General features: G+C 35.8%; 2 protein-coding genes across 2 annotated transcripts in view; one reads left to right on the forward strand and one right to left on the reverse strand.

The window, feature by feature from the left end:
* The first annotated feature begins 2,762 nt into the window (after nt 1-2,762).
* Nucleotides 2,763-16,119, forward strand: CCDC152 (coiled-coil domain containing 152). The gene is made up of 8 exons (XM_010192405.1): nt 2,763-2,849; nt 3,823-3,928; nt 11,038-11,106; nt 12,181-12,245; nt 13,696-13,798; nt 14,427-14,554; nt 15,472-15,558; nt 15,997-16,119. The coding sequence occupies exons 1-8, from the start codon at nt 2,763-2,765 to the stop codon at nt 16,117-16,119; spliced, it is 768 nt and encodes a 255-aa protein (XP_010190707.1).
* A 1,242-nt stretch (nt 16,120-17,361) lies between these two features.
* SEPP1 (selenoprotein P, plasma, 1) overlaps nt 17,362-19,500 on the reverse strand; it is a 6,181-nt gene continuing 4,042 nt past the window's right edge. The window contains 1 exon segment of the mRNA XM_010192406.1: nt 17,362-18,021. Coding sequence (XP_010190708.1) covers nt 17,362-18,021 — 660 coding nt within the window.

The raw sequence follows: 19,500 nt of genomic DNA on the forward strand, positions 1-19,500 counted from the left end.
CGGAGGTCGGCTCTGCCTGGGGAGCCACTTTCCCGCCTTCGGGTGCGCGCGTGGCGTCTGTTCTCAGCTAGCAGCGGGGGAGCGGGACGGGGTGAGGGGAGGCAGCGGCGCTGGGCGAGGGGAGCTCGGTTCGTCCCCAGTGTTGGGATCGCTGTTACCCTGCTCCGTCTGGCGGTTGTGCCCGCGCCCTGCGGAGTAAAAGGCAGTGCTTCGAGCGTCTTGCACACCAGAGACCGTGAGACGGTCTGTCTTCCAGCCAGTGCACTTTGTGTGGACAGAGGTGGGAGAGAGCGGGAGAGTCGCTAGGACTCAGCGGGCGTCGTCGGTGGGGTTTGCAGTGGTGCCTTTGTCCACAGGCATCTTGCAGGTCTCTGTGAGATCGGATGAGGGGATGGGATTCACTCCCTTGTGGGTGCAACTTGGCTGGTGGCGATTTAGACCTGCAAATCACGTTTTAAGTGTGCTCAGTGTCCTCGAAGAGTGAGTAATTAAAACAAGGTTATAGTCAAAGCAAATGTCAGGTACCTGTTTTAAGGGTGGAGTTCAAAAAAATGATGTGACTATTTGAAGTGCCTGTTATTTAATAATTACTATATTCAATTGTGATATGTAGTTAAAAATACCTAGTCATTTTATTTTGGTTATAAACACAGGTTTCCCTGTTACATGAAGGAAAAATGAAACAAAACCCCAAATCAGATCATGACCTACAATATTTTAGGAAAGATACTCAGACAGCATGGATGGAAATGGATTAAAGAGAGATTAAATAAAGGTGACAGTTTTGTGGCAGTGAAAAATATGTTTTAAATCTTTAATTTTCCTCCTAGTGAAATAAGTATCGGAGTTCAAAACAGGAGTGGAAAGCTTGAAAATGCCATTAGAAAGCATAACATATAATAATAATACACAAAAATAAAAGTGATGAGTTTTCCTGATGGAAAAAAATACAACATTAGTAATGCAACATATTCTTTTTAATTTACTGTTTCAGTTTAGCATGAGTTTTATTCCCAGTGGCACTTGCCTAATGCTGCCAAGTGCTGACCACATCCAGTCTTCTGAGAAAACAAATGATGCCATGGAATAAAGGAAAAAACAAAAGAGCGCACAAGATGGCAGCTCCTTTAACTCCCATCCTCTGCCAAAATTTAGAGAGTAAAGCACAGTTTCAAGAGATCAGTGGAAAGAAACAGTGATTGACACATAAGATAATGCCCATGATAAGGACTGGAAAGATTAGTGCTTGACATTCATAGTGTACATTTAGATTTTCAACTAATAGACTACTAAGATATGTAATTGTTTTACAAAAGTGTCCTGAATAAATATTTTAAACTTCATTTTAACAAAACATTGCATTATAGTAACAGAAGTCATTAAGATTGCTAACTTAGTAAAAAATAATTGATTAAACTTAGAAGTGTTAGTTCTTTAATGTTACATATATTCTTAAAAATAGTAGATTTTTTTTTAAAGTTAAGTAGCTTTAGCTAATGAATTTGTTTTAGTATCTTTGAGGAAACAGTGGATACACGAGAAAACTTAGTATTAAACTCACAGAACGAATGTCTTTACCTTTGGTAAAGAAGCTGCACACATGTAAAGACTTGTAAATATTGAATGAGAAAATAATTCGGTTATGTAATTTTGGTTCTTGCTTAGTAGTTTTTCATTTACATGTCTATTTCTGCCTAACTTTATTGTTGTCTGTAAATCCATTCAGTTTCTGGGTAGTGCACACATTCTAACTGCTGATTTATCCCTCTTTTTGCAATTCTTTGTTATTTGTAAAATGTTCATACCTTACCACATAGAAATGATGCTTTTGTTTGAAATATGTGGTTTATTTGGTATTGGAATTTTTGTTTCGTGGAGTCTGATGTTCATAAATAGTTTCAATATTTTTAGAAGCATTCATATTGCGTCTTTCAGATCCATCTTGCAAATGTATGTTGATGATTCTGTGAGTACAATTTGTAGTAAAAACAGGAATTGTATGACTAATCTGGAACTATGTGGATGCTTTTCAGAATACTGACTTTTTACTCGTACTGCAAGGTTTGTGTGCTGCAGTGTGTCATCACTGATATTAATGCAAATTGTTTATAAGAAAATGTGTAAGTAACTTGAAGCCTGAGAAATTAAGTATTAGAGCATTTACACAGGTAAAAGGCCTAGATCCTGCATTAATATGTGCCTGCTAAAATCTCACTGAAGTAACATTTTTTTAAGTTAATCAAACTTTAAAAAATTTCAGCTGTTATCTCTAAAAATATCCACAGTACAGAATGAGTAATTGTTTCAATTGACTGAATTTCCCACTCTTCAAAGTGAGAACAGGAAGACCAGTCTGTTTTAGCAGCATATATAAAGAGAATTTGGTCATACATTCTTAAAGCATCCTGTCTGCACACCAGTAACAGCTTTAGGTAAAACTGCATCTTTGTGTCTATGGAAGTGGACTCAGGTTTTATTTTTTTAATTGCAGAAAAAAATTCAAAATTCAACTATATAATCAAACAGTTTGATAGATTTTGCTTGTGCTTCTGACATTTTGTTTCCCAGAAATGTAAGATCTGAGGTTGGCTGAAGTTTAGCTTCACATGCAGCAATAGTTTTAATTTTCTAAAAAGTGTTCTTTGTTCTGCTTACATTTGTGCATATGAGATCTTTTGACATAGTGTGGGTGAGAAATATATAAATTCATTGATCTATTTTTATATATGCAGTGATCAGTGGATTATATGGTTCAGAAATAAATGAATTGCAGCCATGAAGAAACCATGAAGAAAACCAGTGTGGTGAACCTTGATAAACTTTTAGCTAACTTCTCAGAGATAGAAAAGGTAAATGAGGAAGGTAAAAAATGTTGAAACTACTATCTCTAAATGTTTTTATCTCTAAATGTTATTTTATTTTAATCAGTTTTTCAAGTGAAAATTTCTTCTGAGTGGTATCAGTTTATTAATATGCCATGTAATACCAACTTTGTTTGGAAAGTGTTTGTATTGACTGTATCTCAGAGTGATATGAGTGACTGCTGTGGAGTCCAAGAAGTCTTTGTTTCTTCATTGGAATTTTACTGGTGCTGAGGCCAATTTTGGCTTCTTAGGAAAAGCGTGGAAATGTCCCTTTGTATCAGAACCTGCTATTCTGGATAACAGTATAACACAGCTTTGCTGGGCTATCCTTTTAGAAATTGTTCCTTGCTGTAGAAAAACATTACTGCCATAGCAGGAGTATCTGTTACTGTATTCCATATGCACTGAGCTCTCTTTATTTTATATATATTGATCCACTGAGGAAAACTGGCATTGTATTTCTTGCTAGACACATGTTGGCCAGCTCTCTGGTGATTGACCCTGACCAGTAAATCCATACATAATATAAAAGGGGAACTTGAAATAAATTTAGCATTTTTCATGGAAAAAAAACATATTACACCAATTCCTATTCACTCCCATTACTCACGTTCGTGCTCATTGAGGGCCTTGACAGCCTTTTATGCAAAGGAGTAGAAAGAACCTTGCTGAGGATTGATCCAGACTGTGGGCTACAGAATTGGGAAGAAAAGAGTTTAACGAGTGAGGTAAGTCAGCATTCTTCATGCAACAGTGTGAACTCTAAATAGTATAGGTTCTCAAGTCTAGCATTGTTCTCTGTAACGGAATTTCCAGAATGGCAAATAATGCAGGCTTGAGACTGCTGTATTGTGAAATGGTTAAATTTTATATTCATTTAAAACTCAGATTATAAAACTTAGATAAAAAGATATAACTTTAGTCTTGACAAAGAAAGACTTCTTTTTCATTTTCCTAGAAATTATCAGAACTTAACGAAGAAAATAACCTACTGGTTCTTCAGCTGGAAAAATGTAACAGGTTACTAACATTAAGCCAATCAAAGGAGGAATCAGTAAAAGAAGGTAAGTTATTTCTTTTTAAAAACAGTATGATTTTTGCATATATTCAGGAAGTTCTGAGAAGTATACCAATTTTTTTCAGCTATATAAAATACAAAAATAAAATAGCAAGGATCTAAGATACTGTGTGAAAAACAGTACTGACACTATCATGCCCCAAGCTGAGCTGTTGCATTGGTATCAATATGACAAATGTTACATTTCACCTGGTCACCAGAAACATTTTGCCCACTGAAAAATGAGCGAGACACATTCTTGAGTGCATATTTTGCTGCCATCTGAAAGGTCAAAGCTGTAATTGGAGATGCTATGTCAGACTGGTGGGGCTGGTGCTGCAAGGTAACACAGAGAATTCTATTTCTTAGTTGCTTGTGTGATTTGGTTTGACTAGAACAGTCTGATAGCCCATTTTGGGGTTTGGAATACATTTTTCCTGTACCAAGCTGATTGTTATATTGAAGTTTTAGTGTTCCTCACTTAAAATAATTCTGTAAGGACCTTGGGTATTGGTGAAATCTCAGTGTCTTGTTCTGTCTAGGCATCTGTTTAACTTCTAGAGCTGTCCAAAGTAATTAGACTTCTGGTCTGTGTGAGATTTTCTCTCTGAAGAGGTCAGATGTGACAGCCTATATTGTGTTTATAATGTCACCGTCAAGATTTTATCACAGTGACATTTCCAACTCAGTTACAAGGTATTAGGAATATCATATAATCCTTCAAGTTCTGATACCTTGTTAAGTCGATACCACAGTTGTAAGTTTATTCCAAAGGCTGTACTTGTGTTACTGTCAGCTTTAATGTGATCTGAGTTTTGGTTCTGTTTCTTTTGTTTTGTATGGCAGGTGTCATTATGGTGCTAAATAGTTATGAATAGTAATAATAGTTTATATTAAGAAGATTCAAACTGTTCAATGGAATTTAAATAATGAAATGGCACTTAATACTTTACAGATGAAATTTTATCCCTGTATATAATAATAAAAAAGTTGCCAACTAAAGAAGGAATTAAAATAATTTAATAGTTTTCTCTTTTTTTTTATTTTAGGAGAGTATCTTTTTAGCTAGGTGTTTGAAAGGAGAAATAATATCTAGTACTTAGCCTAGATTTGTCATTGCTTGTTTTGTAGTTTGTAGAGCTGCTGAAGGGTGGATCTTTTTGTAGAATTTTGTAGAATTTTGGTCTCTGATAAGCCACCCTGCTAAAAGTTAGGAAACAGGGTAGGAATAAACTCATTTTCATGCTGGGGTGAGATTGCCAGTTGGTCTCACTTAGGTCTTCACTGGGACTTAAATAACTTGGCACAATCAGAAATTAATTGGAAAAGCTCTTGATGGAAGTTTGCTAATGATGCTAATCTACTCAGTTTTACCAAGAATCTCATGATACAGAATAACAAGTGATAAAAAAGGGAGACGAAAATCAGTAGCAGTGCCTATGGGAGGCATTTTATATAAACAGTGGTTGGCCTTAGATGGCTAATTTTTAGGAAAGAGATCTTGGTATCCTTCTGGACAGTGCTCTGAAAATACCAGTGGTCAAAGCAAGAAGCACAGTGACAACCATGATTATGAAAGTAACAGAGAAACAAACTTCATGTCCCTGTAAAATCTGTGATTTTCATGTAATGTTCTGGTCCCCACATTTCAAAATGGACATACCAGAACTGGAAAAGATAACAGAGAAGATGGCAAGGTTTGGTATTGTCAGGAACGAGCAAGGGATGAGGAATCGGGAACTAGTCATGTAACAAGTCCCACAACTCTGGGGGCTTCACCAGCCAAGACTCACTCCCATCATACCCATGCAGGGCTGGCCCAGTGAGGGCTGCCAAGGTCAGCCAAAAAGTCCACATTACCGAACAAGTATGTAGTGATGGAGCAGGTCCAAGGTCAAGACAGGAAGTTGAGTCAGGATCAGGTTCAGAAATGGTAACAAGGGCTAGACATGGTTTAGTGATCACTAGCAGGTCCATAGCAATGAGGCAGGTCTGAAATCAAGCCAGAAAGACACTCCCAGGGTCTAAGTCTACATGGTATGTGGCTGCGACACAGCCAGAGAGCTCAAGGTATGCCACGGGCAAAAGCCTCAGCTTAAAAGCAACTCCCAGGGGAAGGAGGGGCAGCCATTTCTGAGTCTTCTTCCAGCTTTCTTCAAACACCTTTTTTCAAGGTCACCAGCTGTACTTTTTCTACATTGGCCTTGAGCCTAGCCAAACACACTGGAGGTAGTGGGGAAGAATGTACTTGAGGCCCTCACCAGTTTGGTCACTGTTTTGGAACATCTGAAGAAAGACTTAAATTGCCTGGAAACTTTTCAGCCCAAAGAGAAAGAATTGAGCTGATATGACTCATAACTGTAAAATTATGAATGGCATATGAGTGACTAGGGTATGAATAGGGAATGAATATGTAGTTTAATGTAATACAGAACTAGATAGAAATAAAACTTTGATTGGTTGAAAGCAAATAAAAAGAAGAACTTTATGTTACAAAATAAAGTTGTTAAATCAGTTCCACAGAAGTTTATAGATAACCAGCAGTATAGATTAGTCCAAAAAGATTAGCAAAATTCATGTAACAAATCTTACCAGATTTGTTAAACACAAAGACAGTACCTCTTACTTAGGTCTCCTTTATTTTTGTGTTTTGAAAGCTGAAAGGATATATTAAGGGCAGTGTTTATCCAGCTTTTTTTCCTCCTCCTTGAAGTATCTTCTACTGAGCATTGTGAAGTGGAATGGTGAACTGGATTGAACTTTCATCTGACTGGTGTATTTGTTTCTCCATTAAGCACAAAAGACAAAGCAGGGCACTCATTCAGAAACAGATCAAGAGGCTTCCTTATTGACAAAAACAGATAAGAGGGTTTATATGAAATAGATCTTTTTAAAAAAGAAAGGAAAAGGTGAATAATAATAAGAAATTATTCTAACCATAAAGCCTATGGGATAAAAGATAGCAAAGAAAGTGAGACAACTCAGGAAATCAGAGCAGCTGGGATGACTGCAGCAAGGACTGTGAAAGTAGAAGGGACTGAAAACAGATGGAAGTCAGAAGAGAGATTTGAGCTTTGTAAATAGTCAGAGTGAAATGACTTGAGGAGATAGTTATGCTGATAAAACTGAAGAGAATGTCCTCTGGAGCTGTTTAGAAACACATGATAGAAAAAAAAATGTGGATGGCAGAAGTCCAAGTGAATACCAGACCAATTAGCATGAAGTATGAACTTAAGTTTTAAAAGCAGGAATAGTCAGGAAAAAACAAATTTCACTAATACTGAAGTCATAGAAGTTGTACAAATTAGTGCACATATAGATAGGGGGCAGAACTGTCGGAAAACAAGGATTCTGGTCAATGAGTAAGAGAGATTGTAGACCTGTTAAGAGCAGTAATGAAAAAAGTGAAAAGCAGAAACTTGGAACAATGTAGGACATCCAAGAGGTGGTTCTGAAAGCTACATAATGATAAGAAAGTAAAAGGTAAATGAGAGATGCCAAAGGGACAGAATTTATTTAACAATTAAGACCATTATCTTGTTAGGATAACATGCTTACCAGTAAGGTAAACACTCCAAGTATCATGTCATAAAGTGCTTATAAATTTATATTTTTAAACTATATTCATTAATGGTGATCAGAAAGCAGTTTTTCAAAGAATCTTGGGCAGCAAATTGCCATCACCTGCAGCAAATGCTGTCAGAGGAACCTTCTGGTAAAGAGTTACCACGTTACTGGAGATCAGCAGTAATTGTAATGCTAAAAGTATTTCAAAAGGACATTATGGTTGGTGTAGTAATTATAAATTCTGGTAAGTATAAAATGCTTCTAAAGCATTTTGCATTTTCTTTTTGAAATGAATAGAAATAGTCTTTGCACCTTTATCAAACTCACCTGCAACATTGATCCTTCAGAAGGGGTAATAGCATGGTGTATATTCAGAATCAGAGCACTGAACGTGTTCCGTCTAACAGTTTGACTCTTTGTAAAACCTTTTTGGAAATCTAAAGCACTGTGGAATTAAAAAACACTCTTTATTATTAGTGGAGTTATAGAGGGATCCTGTGCAGAACTGGAGAAGATGCAAAGCACCAAGTGTAGCATTGATACTTCAATTCTTACTCTGGCGACAGTTATTCCAACAGACTGTAGTTGTGAGAATGGCTTTTATACAGTGATATTGCCAACGGTGGCTTGGAAAAAAGGGTTTCTTCTAGCCTTATGCCACAAGCTGCTTCCCAGAACCCAGCTCATCCACATTTCTTGAAAGTATAATTTGAAGAGTTGATCCAAAGAGAACTGAATTTGCTGAGTTTGGACAGCTGTGTCTGTTTCTTGATGACCAGTATCAACACACAGTCTTAATGTATGTACTTTCTCAAGTTGAAGAGTATTCTTAAGTTCATCTGACTACAAATTTAACACAAAAGCTAATGACAGGATAGGTAAACAACTGAGCCTTAGAATGTAAGGCTTATCAGTAGACTACAAAGCAATTCACAGAACAACTAAGGAGAAAACGTAAGAGACCACATGCTGTTTAATGGTTCACTTATTCCTAATAAAAATGCTGCTGATAGCAGAGGAGCAGAGAGTATGGGCACTGTGGAAGAAAAGGCTGTTGTTCCTGAACGGTTTGTGGCTACTAGTGGCAGTGGGGTGGAGGAAGTGGGATTTTATCTTGGCTGAACAATTCCTTGTTAGTGTGAGAAAACGGAATAACATTTCACACCCTAAGAAATCTCCAAGTGTAAGTGGGAACCTGAGGGCTCCTGGATATCCTTGATTGCCAGAAGTGTCTCTCTGTAACTGTTTATGGTAACAGAAGACAGGGAGTTCTGAAGAAAATGCAAAGGAAGAAAGAAAACTTCTAAAACTCAAGAAAGAGAGAACCAAAGATAAGGTGGGAAAAGATGAGCAACAGGACAAGTGTATACATGTTCTGAAAGGTCATAAATGAGATTTTTTTTGTCTTGATATGTTCATTGCTAAACAAAGTTGAGATTCAGGATGACAGTTTTTGTTCAGTGTACATCATTGCAGATCCACTTGAGACAAACACAAGTCTGACTTCTTTCCTGCTCCTAAACATTTTCCATGGTGACTGAATGGACTATTGTGGTGTAGGCTACAATTCTGAACAAAAATCTACAATAATATTTTTTAAAAAACAATCACAGAACACTTAAGATCATCCTGGTTTGAATTATTTAGTGGTTTAGTTTTGGGTTTTCTTACAAATAATTACCTCACTTTAAATATTTCTTGTAGGAATTGCTCTGTAGCAGTAATAATGCTTCCAAGTAACCAAGATGGTTATGAATGCCATATTTTTGTAGCATCTTTGGGATTGAATATTTACTTATTGTTTCAAAGGTGTTAAAGGAAAAAGTGGTTGATGTAACTGTCCTATTAAAAAGGCCAGTAGCTTCAATTATAAATGCAGATGGAAGACAGTGAAATAAGTTATAGATATTAAAGATGGAAAAAGAGCACTTAGGCTGTTCATTCTTTCTGTTTGTAGGGATTATTCTTTGCAGGGAAGAAACGACACAGAATCCACAATGGGTGCTATCCCAGTGATCCACGAAGCTGCTACCTTTTAGCAAAATTTTTCTTTTTCTTTCTTAATGTGGGCAAGAAAAACTTGTGGGTTCCTAGTATTTTTTTCCAGTCACAACTGCAGTTACATAAAGGATTTGTCATTATATGTCCTTTAAAGATAAGAAAGATAAGCAAATATTCTTGGGACTGAACTTCTGGCTTGCACTTAAATATCTGTGATTCATTTTAAAACTAGCTGCTGTCCTGTTGTTTACTCAAATGCATGGATGTCTTTCCAATTTGTGCATTAATTACAAGCATTCGGATTTATTTCCATAGATTTTCAAATGGGAGAAAATTTGTAGTAAAACTAGTTCGTGCAAACAGGCATGCTAACCTAGCACTTGCGACTTTGAACAGGAGTTGTCCACAAATGTTTTCGATGCAGTACAGGAACTGGAGGCAGGCATTGTGCTGTTCGTGCTCCCTCTACTGTTTTTTCGGAAGCATGGAACGGGAGGGTACGGATGGCTAGTGTACTCGGCTGCATGAAAAGTGAACTTGATGGAAGAATAAACAAAAGGTCAAAAAGATGGAGGGCAAAACTGAATCTCTGAGCTGGGATCTTAATTCATCTTCCTGACTCAATTATTTTTAATGTACTCTTTAATTAAGTGATCTACAATTTTCAACAGAGCTTTGGTCTTATGAGACGAGTAATTGTTATTTAGTGTACTTTATCTGCTGCAGAAGTTAAAAGTCACTTAAGAAATGCAGTGGTACTCTGGAAATAGAAAGAAAGGTTTTTAAGAGTAATCAACCTCAGTTTTACTGTCCCTAGTCTTACTAGTCTTTTAATGTTTTGTAACTTTACTGATAAGGTTACAAGGAACATAAGGGATAAAAATAATATTTAATGAAAACCAAATGTTAAATTACAGGCAGTCTATATGGTGTTCAAATATTAATGATAGAGTTTTTAAAAATATTAAATACAAATATGTAGACTGATAACATGTTGCATGTATATACATATACAAACACATAATTTTTGTTTAAAATTGGATAATGGGGATATAGTAGCATATTCTAAATCTCTCCACGTTTATGTTAAGCCACAATATGAATGTTGATACGCACTAAAAAGGGGATGAGTAACTGCAGTGAGTGGATACTGTTGTTTTTGTTAAAGAGAATCTTGGCAAAAGTGCTGTCAGGAAAGTAAGCCTCGGTTTCATTAATTACATCAAATTGCTGGAATGCTGATACAGAAAACTGCCATTATTCCCCAGGAAACAATAGCATCCTTGTTTTCTGTCTAGAAACAAAAATGTAATCATTTCATGAAATCGTTTGTATTGCTTGCTAAAATTGTTTTTAATCTGTCATCAAACTAAAAGCTAAAATTAAGCAGTAACCAAATAATAATTTATTTCTATAGTCAGTAAAAAAACTTGGAGTAATATTTAATTGAAATTATTATGAAATATTTTATAAAAGCTTATAAACAAAATAGAAAATTAAAATTTTGAAGACATTATTTAGAAATACTGGATTTTTCATTCCTTTTAGAATGTGCTGCTCTACAGAATGTGATAAAGGGTCTAACACAAACCATTGAAAACCAGTGTAATGTGAAAGGTAAAAGCAAAAATGTTCTTATATATATACTGTATTGTACTATAATTGTGAATGAGCATTTTATTTTTTTTGTTTATTTTTATTGTCTTTTTTTCAAAGACAGAAACTCAGTGGCAGCCAAACAGAAAGGAGAAGAAATATATATCTAAAGTCAGTCTATCTTGTGCAGATTTTGGTGGTCTATATGCTTAATGGATGTCTGTTGCTATTATCCTATTTAGAATCAACATGTAAAAAAAATCTGCTTCAGTGAGGTATTTTTTAATCAATAGTTGGGCTTTAAATTTATTTCATTCTAGCACAGGCAATTTTACAGAAAGCGAGAAAGAATCATTCAGCTGTTGGACTGTAGTCTATTACAGTGTTTATGCATAGTTTTTATCACTTCATTAAAACAGAGTGTCTTAATCCTCCATGTAATGCTATTAAAATTTAGCTGTCATCAATAAATACTTGACAATTACTGATTGTTGATTTACAATAAAATATATAAGTATTTGCTGTATCTTTATACCACAGTTTAGCTGTACACCATGTAGTTAATTCCATACCTATTTTGTGTTCAAGGCATCCTAACATTAATATTAATAAACTTCTAAAAATTGGAAGTTTATGGCTGCTTTTAATACTCAAAGTGACTTTTAATAATAAAAAAGCATGATCTGCTTTTTCTAAATTCTGGTTCTGAGATACTACTTTCTAGTTTTTGGGAAACAAGTACTTAAAAAGTTGTATTTTCCAATTCAAAACTGTTGTAGCCATGATAATAATCTTTTCTTTTCTGAGGCAAAGAACTTTGCATCTAACTTTTATTGAATGCATCAGTTATCAGATGACTAAAGACAGTTCAACATAGTAACACCAGGCAAATACTATGATTAAACTTTGAATTTTCTTGTTAAAAATGGAGATTGAGGTTATGTAGATTCTGTAAATTAGGATTGTTATGTCTACAAAGAAGTTTCTTAAAGCTGACAAGTCAAAAAATGAAAGTAATTTCCTTATTCTGCTTTCATGCTAATACTATCAAAATGTACTTCTTAGTGTATCATAGAGGTTTTTTTATTTACGCAGATGAAAATGATCGACTGAAGGTTACCATTCGCATCTTGGAAGAGAAATTAAAGGCTTGTGAACAGGTACATCACAAATGATCATTCTTTAGGTAGAGGAATGATATTTTATCTCTATTGTAGCAGTTCATATGTCTTTATAATTCTGTCATTTGTTACTAATATTGTTATTGTTGCACTTTTCCTAACATTTAAAAAAAGAAGAGCTGTGACCTGCTTTTGGTGGGATAAATGATGACAAGTTGTTCTCATGACAGTATGTGAATGCGTCAGAGGGACTAAGGTTAAAATTAAAAAGTGCTAGGAACTCTGTATCTATTTAAGATGCACTTTCTTTAGTGTATTTAGCTTTAAATTCAGCTTTACATACTAAAACCTAATCTCTTGCATTAAAATACATTTTTGTGTGGAAATAAAGTTTCTATATTCACAATGCCTGCAGTACTGCCAGAGAATCAAGAACTGTCTGATTTTGTCTGTAGTTTCTTTGGGAGTAAATGCTACAAAGATAATAGATCTCTGCTTTTTATCTGTGTCCCTAATAAATTCCATTTACCATTTCTCTACTTTTTAATCTTTGCCACTTATTTTTGGGTTAACACCAGCAGGGCTAGTCACAAGTTGCACTAGTCTTAGCATAGTTCTCTGTGCTAAGATTCCAGATCTGTTGCTTGTATAGGATTAAGAATCTCACTACTTATTTTCTTTGCCAGTGTTTGTATCCACTATGAGTTAGAATTAAATTTTTATACCAATAAAGCTGTTATCTTGAGAGTTTGAGAATAAAATAAGCAATGCCTTCTGAAAGATATAAGAAAACTATGGTTCTATACATTTTTTACTTGTGGGTACAGTGGAACTGCCTTTGTGAGTGCCTCCAAGCATTGCCCTGGTGAGTAGCTGCCAACCTGACAAAAGGGTCTGCCAAAAGGCTCTGACAACAGCTTTGAGTAAGCATCTCTCCGTTGGCAGCTACAGCCAATTCCTTGGTAATGCTGGAGTAATTACTGGAGCAAACTTACAGTAGATGTGCTCAAATTCTTCACTCAAGTATCAGTGCCACCAGCATCACTATGCTGCTATGACGGATGTTTCCTCTGCTGCCAGTATGTTGTTGTGGAATCCTTGGGTATAGGCAACATAACAAAATTCATGCTTTAAATACAATTTTAGTTATACAATTTTACAGGCAAAAATCCACAAAACTAAAACCGTAGTTGCTTAACTGATGGCAGTGTTGTATCAGATCCTCACCATTTGCCTGTTCTCCTAGTAAGTACGATTTCCAATTTTCTATTAACCTATAGCTGTAATACAATGAAATCTGCTACATTTTTCATCTGTAGACTTCAGCCAGATTGTGTGAGAAGTAATTGGGTGTGTTGAGTTTTCTAGCTTGAGGATAAAACAAGTACTGAATTATAGAGTGCTGTACATTTTACAGTAATGTTGTGCTTTGCAGAAAGCTGAGGGCACAGAAACGTCAAGATTTTTATGAAGCTTTTTACATTTGCAGGAATATAAAGATCAGATTGAGAAACTTATGATAGAAATTAAAAACAAAGAGGAAGACCACAAATTAGAAATAACACAGTTGCATTGTGATATAAGAAAACAATGTAAGTTCTTTGAAGACTGAATGCTATAACATTGGGTAAAACATATAACCTACTTAGTGGAAACATGAAAGCTAGAAGTGGACAATGTTTAACTGAATTTTGTCTCGGCTGAAGAGAGTACACAGTGGCAATGAGGCAGCATTACAGCAACACAGGATGAGCAGAAGTTCCCAATCAAGTAGAACAGATATTGGGAACCTGGCCCTAAAAATCTGAAGGAATGAAATTCTGTGTTAATTGTTGACTTGAGAATTGCTTTGAACTATAAGCTAGACTGCTATTAGAGTGTTCCAGATATGCTTAGGAGAATAGGACAATATTTTCACGAATAAATAATGTTGTAATGACATTATTGACATAGCCTTAAAGAGTAGGATTTTTTTGGTCATCCACTTAGCAGAAAAAAGCCAAGCTCTTTGTAAAATATAATGCTTCTTCAAAAAGACTCCATCTTACTGGGATGGGACAGGGTGATTTTCACATAATTTTAAAGTATGTTTTTTGCTTTAATGAAATGGTTTTCCTGTGAAATATTGACCTCCTGTTCAAGAAAGTTGTGGGAAATTATCTTATTTTTCCATCTAAACTTCTTCTGTAATCATCGTACTTGGTGTTACTGTGTTATTAGTTGAAGTAAAAGAAGTGGAGTATAGAGAAGGGAGAGAGAAAAAAGAACTGGAAATACTAGAACTAACGAGACAGCTGAAGATTCAAAAAGAAGAGAAGCAGAATGAAATAATTAAACTGCAGATAGAGGTATGCATTACAAAGCTGAGTTAAAGATCAGTTAGGCACTGGATAAACTTATAAGAGACTGTGTAGTAAAAAAATATTAATTAGTACTTAACAAAATCATGTGATGGGATCTAGGAAACCTAAAAGCCAGCTGTCTTTACAAAGATCAGTAGCATGTGCTCCCTTCCATAGTGGTATCTGAATCGCCTCCACCCAGGAATCAAGTTCTACCTACTGTATGGGAGACTGACGTTTGCTGTGTTCTTGTTTTAAATTAAATTATTTTGAAAATTCTGCTAGTTTTTGAGCTATTAAAAAAATAAACAGTGTTTTTTGCTTACTTTTATTCTTTTTAATTTCTGAACGGTGGGAAGTTTTTAATAAAATTCCAAGAGCTTAAAGACATAGAAATCTGAGTCATAGAATTCAACAAGTATTTCATAGCTTAAGTTTTAAGCTACCCTAACTATGGACAAAACTAAGGAAATACTTCAGACCTTTCACATATCAAAAAAGAAATAAGATGTGAAAGTGTTTGGGCTCAGTTATCCTTGGAATGTGAGGGAAAGGTGATGGTTTCAGAGGTTTTTAGCATTCTTTGCGTTTTCTCCTCCTGCAAACATGTGGCTGTGGAGCCTTCGATTTTTTTTTAGTAGTCATCTCTTCATCTAAATGTATTTCGTTTATCACATTTGTACTATCTACTTTTTGCAATATTTTGAGGCTTCTTTTTAAAGAAACATAATTTGTAATTGCATTCTTATTTAAAAGAAACTTAAGTAGCCTCATTGTTCTACGGTTAAATAGTAGATAAGCTTGCTATTACTACTTGCAGGTACAAAATCCAACTTTTAAAAGTGAAAATTATACTTTTATTATTTAACATACTTTTTTCCCCTGTTAGTTCTTAATGTTTTGTCTTTCCCCGATTCTTTCAGTTCAATGCTAAATTAGCAAGAGTTCAAAATAAAACCACGAAGTCATTATCAGGTGCTTCTGTCTTGCCACAAAGTATCTATCGAAGGGTATGTGCTTTAATAGCCTGTAGTTTGCAGAAACTAAATAATGTTACAGCCTCTTTCAAGCAGCATTTCCCTGTGGTTTTACTGTATTGTGCAGCAAAACTGGAAACTGTGGGGCAGGGGAGGGGGGAGTTGGGTTGGGGTGGTGGTGGTGGTGAAGTGTATGGGGTGTGAAGTTTCATACTTTCAGGTCCATCTTACTCTCCCACACATCCCTCACACCTCTAGGAAAGTAATTTCATATCTCTTTGCTTTTGTAGGATTGGAACTTTGGGATGTCACAAAAATAGGATTCTGTGGAAGTCATCTTTGTAATTTTGTAATAAAAAATACTGAGAAAAATATTCTTATTAGAATATTTCTCATTAACAACAGCATATTGTATTGTTCCATAATTCTATGTGATGTCTAACAATGAAGACTTTCTTTGCATTTTTACAGAAGTTGCAGCATCTCCAGGAGGAGAAAAACAAGGAAATTGAAGTTCTCCGAAACACCATAAGAGACTTAGAGCAACGCCTTAATAAGGGCCAGGACATGCACTTCAAATACAGACGGTTTTGACAGAACTGCATAGAGTATTTCAGTAGTACATACAGCGAGAAATAGAAACAGTGTATTTCAACTGTGCTCCTGAAAGTAAAAACAAAATATGAAGAAATACACAATACTTCTTTATTGAAAATGCTCTTGTCAAATATTCCAAACGCACGCATTCTGTGTATATTCATTACTACTTTCTTGCTAATCAGCATTCACAATAAAAAGATTCAGTTTACGTGGGAGTAATCATTTCCCTATTAAACCATCATTAATTACGGTGTACAGTTTCAAAGCAATTTTCCGTTCTTGCATATTCTCTTCTTCATCCAGGAATCCTTCATAAAACTGCATTTTCACTTTAGCTTGGTTAATTGAAGGTTAGAAATGGTAAGCTACCAACAGAGAAGTTATACAAGTTTAAGTGGTATATTACCTTACTAATCAATACAGATTTATCAAATTCAGCACTGTTGTAAACAAATAAAAACATTAAACAGAGATTAAATTTGTTCTGCCTCTCCCTATTTTTGATACTAATTCTGCATGAACAGTTGTTAACACTGCTTCTCACTTTAGGCATGATCTTACTGATTTTGTGGGATTTTACAAGCTGTAATAGTATGTATTAATGGACCCCGATACCATATCTAAGCCACAAAAGTTAAGCATATAAATTTGTTACTTTAGAATAATGTAATTACTGCTGGTATCTTTCATTTGAGATAAAAAAGTTAATTCTGCATATTGCTTTTTTTCTGAATAAGCTTTTCTTGTACATAATTTGTATCTTTAATTTAGAAAAAACCTCACAATCAACTTTTGAATGTATTCCATCTTCTTAATAAAAAATGATTAAAATATCTCTGTTGGTTATCTTCTATTCTTGTTTGCAAAACATCAGACAGGAGCCCCTAGGTCATAGTTTATGCTCCTGTCCTCACAAATGCAAGCAGAATGTTAGAAGAGAAACAAGAAAGACATATTAATCGAAAATGCAGACACCTTCTGAGTGGAACTGAAAAACAAACTATGGGTCAACTAAATTCCTTTAAATTAGGAAGCTTTTCACTGTTGGAATTTGACAGGTATTGTGTAATTCTGAGAGCACTGCTCTAAGTCTAATTCCTAGCAATATTTTAACTGTACGCACCTGTCTTAGTATAGTTTTTAATTTGGGGCACTAAAAACACTTAATCTGTTAATCTTTGCACCCTCACAATTGTAGAATTTAGGTAGTAGGACTCTCTTGCATTTTTAAGGTGCTTAGTTTGTTTTTCAGGCTCAGTTTCTTGCCTTTTCCTGTCACTGTCAGGTGTCGCTGGCTTCACTTTCTCCTGCTGCTGGTGACTGTCAGGCAGCAGTGAGCAGACGTCACTGTCAAGATTCAGTGATGTCCTCTGCTGACAGCTGGCCATGTCACCTGCAAGAATTTGGAAGTGCTCCACGACACTGTCAAGTGATAGAATTTCCTAGCTCTTCAAACAAAAGGTGTCGACAATGACAGCATCAGCTCCTCGAAGCTGAGTCTGATGCCGTCTGCCAGTTTCAAGTTAACTGGTTTTTACAGCTGTTTTTCCCTTTTTTTCATAGCTTTTTATCTTGTGCAATTTCCACAATTTCTCCTGGAGGAACAGTGTCTACCTGTTCATGACTGCCTGTCTGATCGTGTCTGTTATGGCCAAGAACTCTATGACGCCGACCGCTGTGAGGATGGTGTCTTTGAGTTTCAGAAGGAGCCTGATGGTTCTCAATTTTGGAATGACGACTGCCCCCACGGTGGTGGTGGTGGTGGTGGTGGTGGTGTCTATGTCTGTGCAGGTTGTGGTGATGGGAATGTTGACCAGTTGGTTTGGGCTCTATCTCTGCTAGCTCTTCATCTGCTTTCTTAGTGATGTTTTCACATATAACATCGATATTGGGTTCCTGCAAAACAGAAGCTTGCATTAAACACAAAGCATTATATTGAATTAAACTAGTTGTAAAATATTAGTTATTCCATCATTTTTACAGAACCTGAAACCCAGTTTTAAATTACTTGTGCTACTTTGCTGAAGAAAGATACAAATATATCAAAAATAACCTTGTTTTACAACATGGCTGATAACTATACAAGGGTCTTAATGTAAGCTTTTAGGAAATACAATTCAGGTAATTGCTAATAAGAAGCATTTTTCTAGGATCCCACATCTGACCTGCCTGAGGCCTACGTTTCTCTAGAAAACTGTATGATGGGTTCAAAAATTATTATTCTCATTGAAGTTTCATTACTACGTTTGTACATTTCTTGATAATCCTTAAAGTAGTTCTTATCTTTAGTTTTACGTAAAACACAGCTATCCATCTTTTATAATGATATCAAGAATTTGTCACCTTGTATTACCACTTTTTAAAGTTGCTACTGTACACTGGTTTTCCTGAGACTGAATTGTAGAATTCCCTTTTAATGTTTCAGCAGAGCTGGATTTCTGAGAAAACTGCAGTGTTTGCTTTAGTGAAGACAAGTTGGTATTAGTTTTGGCCAGGATGGAGTTGTTCTCCCGACAACAGCTGGTAAGATTTTAATTTTTGTTCTCGCCAGCAGATATTTACACTTTTCAAGGTTTTGTCTGCACCTGTGGCTATAGTTTATTTTGAGGTTTTTTTTCTTCTCTCTGCACAAGAGAAAAGGCTGGGGGCGGAAGGGGGAAAGCAAAAGCCCAGGACTCTCTGGGACAGGTGACCCAGGACAGATGATCTGGGTCAGATCCAAGCTGACCAATAACGATGTATTCTATCCCATAAACGTCACACTCACTATAAATTGGGGAGTTTGCAATGGATTACCCCCTTCATCCTTTCAGCCCCTTCAATCCCTTTCCTTCTGTTTCATCATGGCAGCCCATCTCGGTTCCTGAGCCTTACCCCTTCCTTGTCACATTGTCATTGGTGTGCGGCCAATGCCTGCCGTCTGTGAGCTGAGCATGACTTTGACTGCTATATTATCATTGTTCCTATTCTTGTTACAATGAATTGGCAGTATTATTATTTCAGTTTGGTTTGCCTTAGTTATTACTCTTTATCTCCACTGACGAGTTCTTTTACTTTTGCTCTCCCAGTTCTCTTCCCCATTCCACCAGGGAGTGGGGGCAGTTAAGCAAGTGTACTGTGTGGTGTTTAGCTGCTCGGCAGGTTAAACCACAACACGTAAATGTAAACTAAAAGGAATACTAACTGAAACCAGCTTGTATTTGATTCCCAGATATTTAAAACTAAAAATCACTATTTGTTTAAGTACCTACCCATCCCCAAAAACTAGAGTAGCTAAATGCTCACTAGCTGTACATAACTCCAGAAACAGAATTAGCCTCCAAGATCGCATTTAGATTTCTGGCAATGATCTGCATTTCTATCTCGGGCAGGAAT

The sequence above is a fragment of the Mesitornis unicolor genome, unplaced genomic scaffold (assembly GCF_000695765.1).
Source record: "Mesitornis unicolor isolate BGI_N332 unplaced genomic scaffold, ASM69576v1 scaffold18899, whole genome shotgun sequence".
In the NCBI taxonomy this organism is placed as follows: Eukaryota; Metazoa; Chordata; class Aves; order Mesitornithiformes; family Mesitornithidae; genus Mesitornis; species Mesitornis unicolor.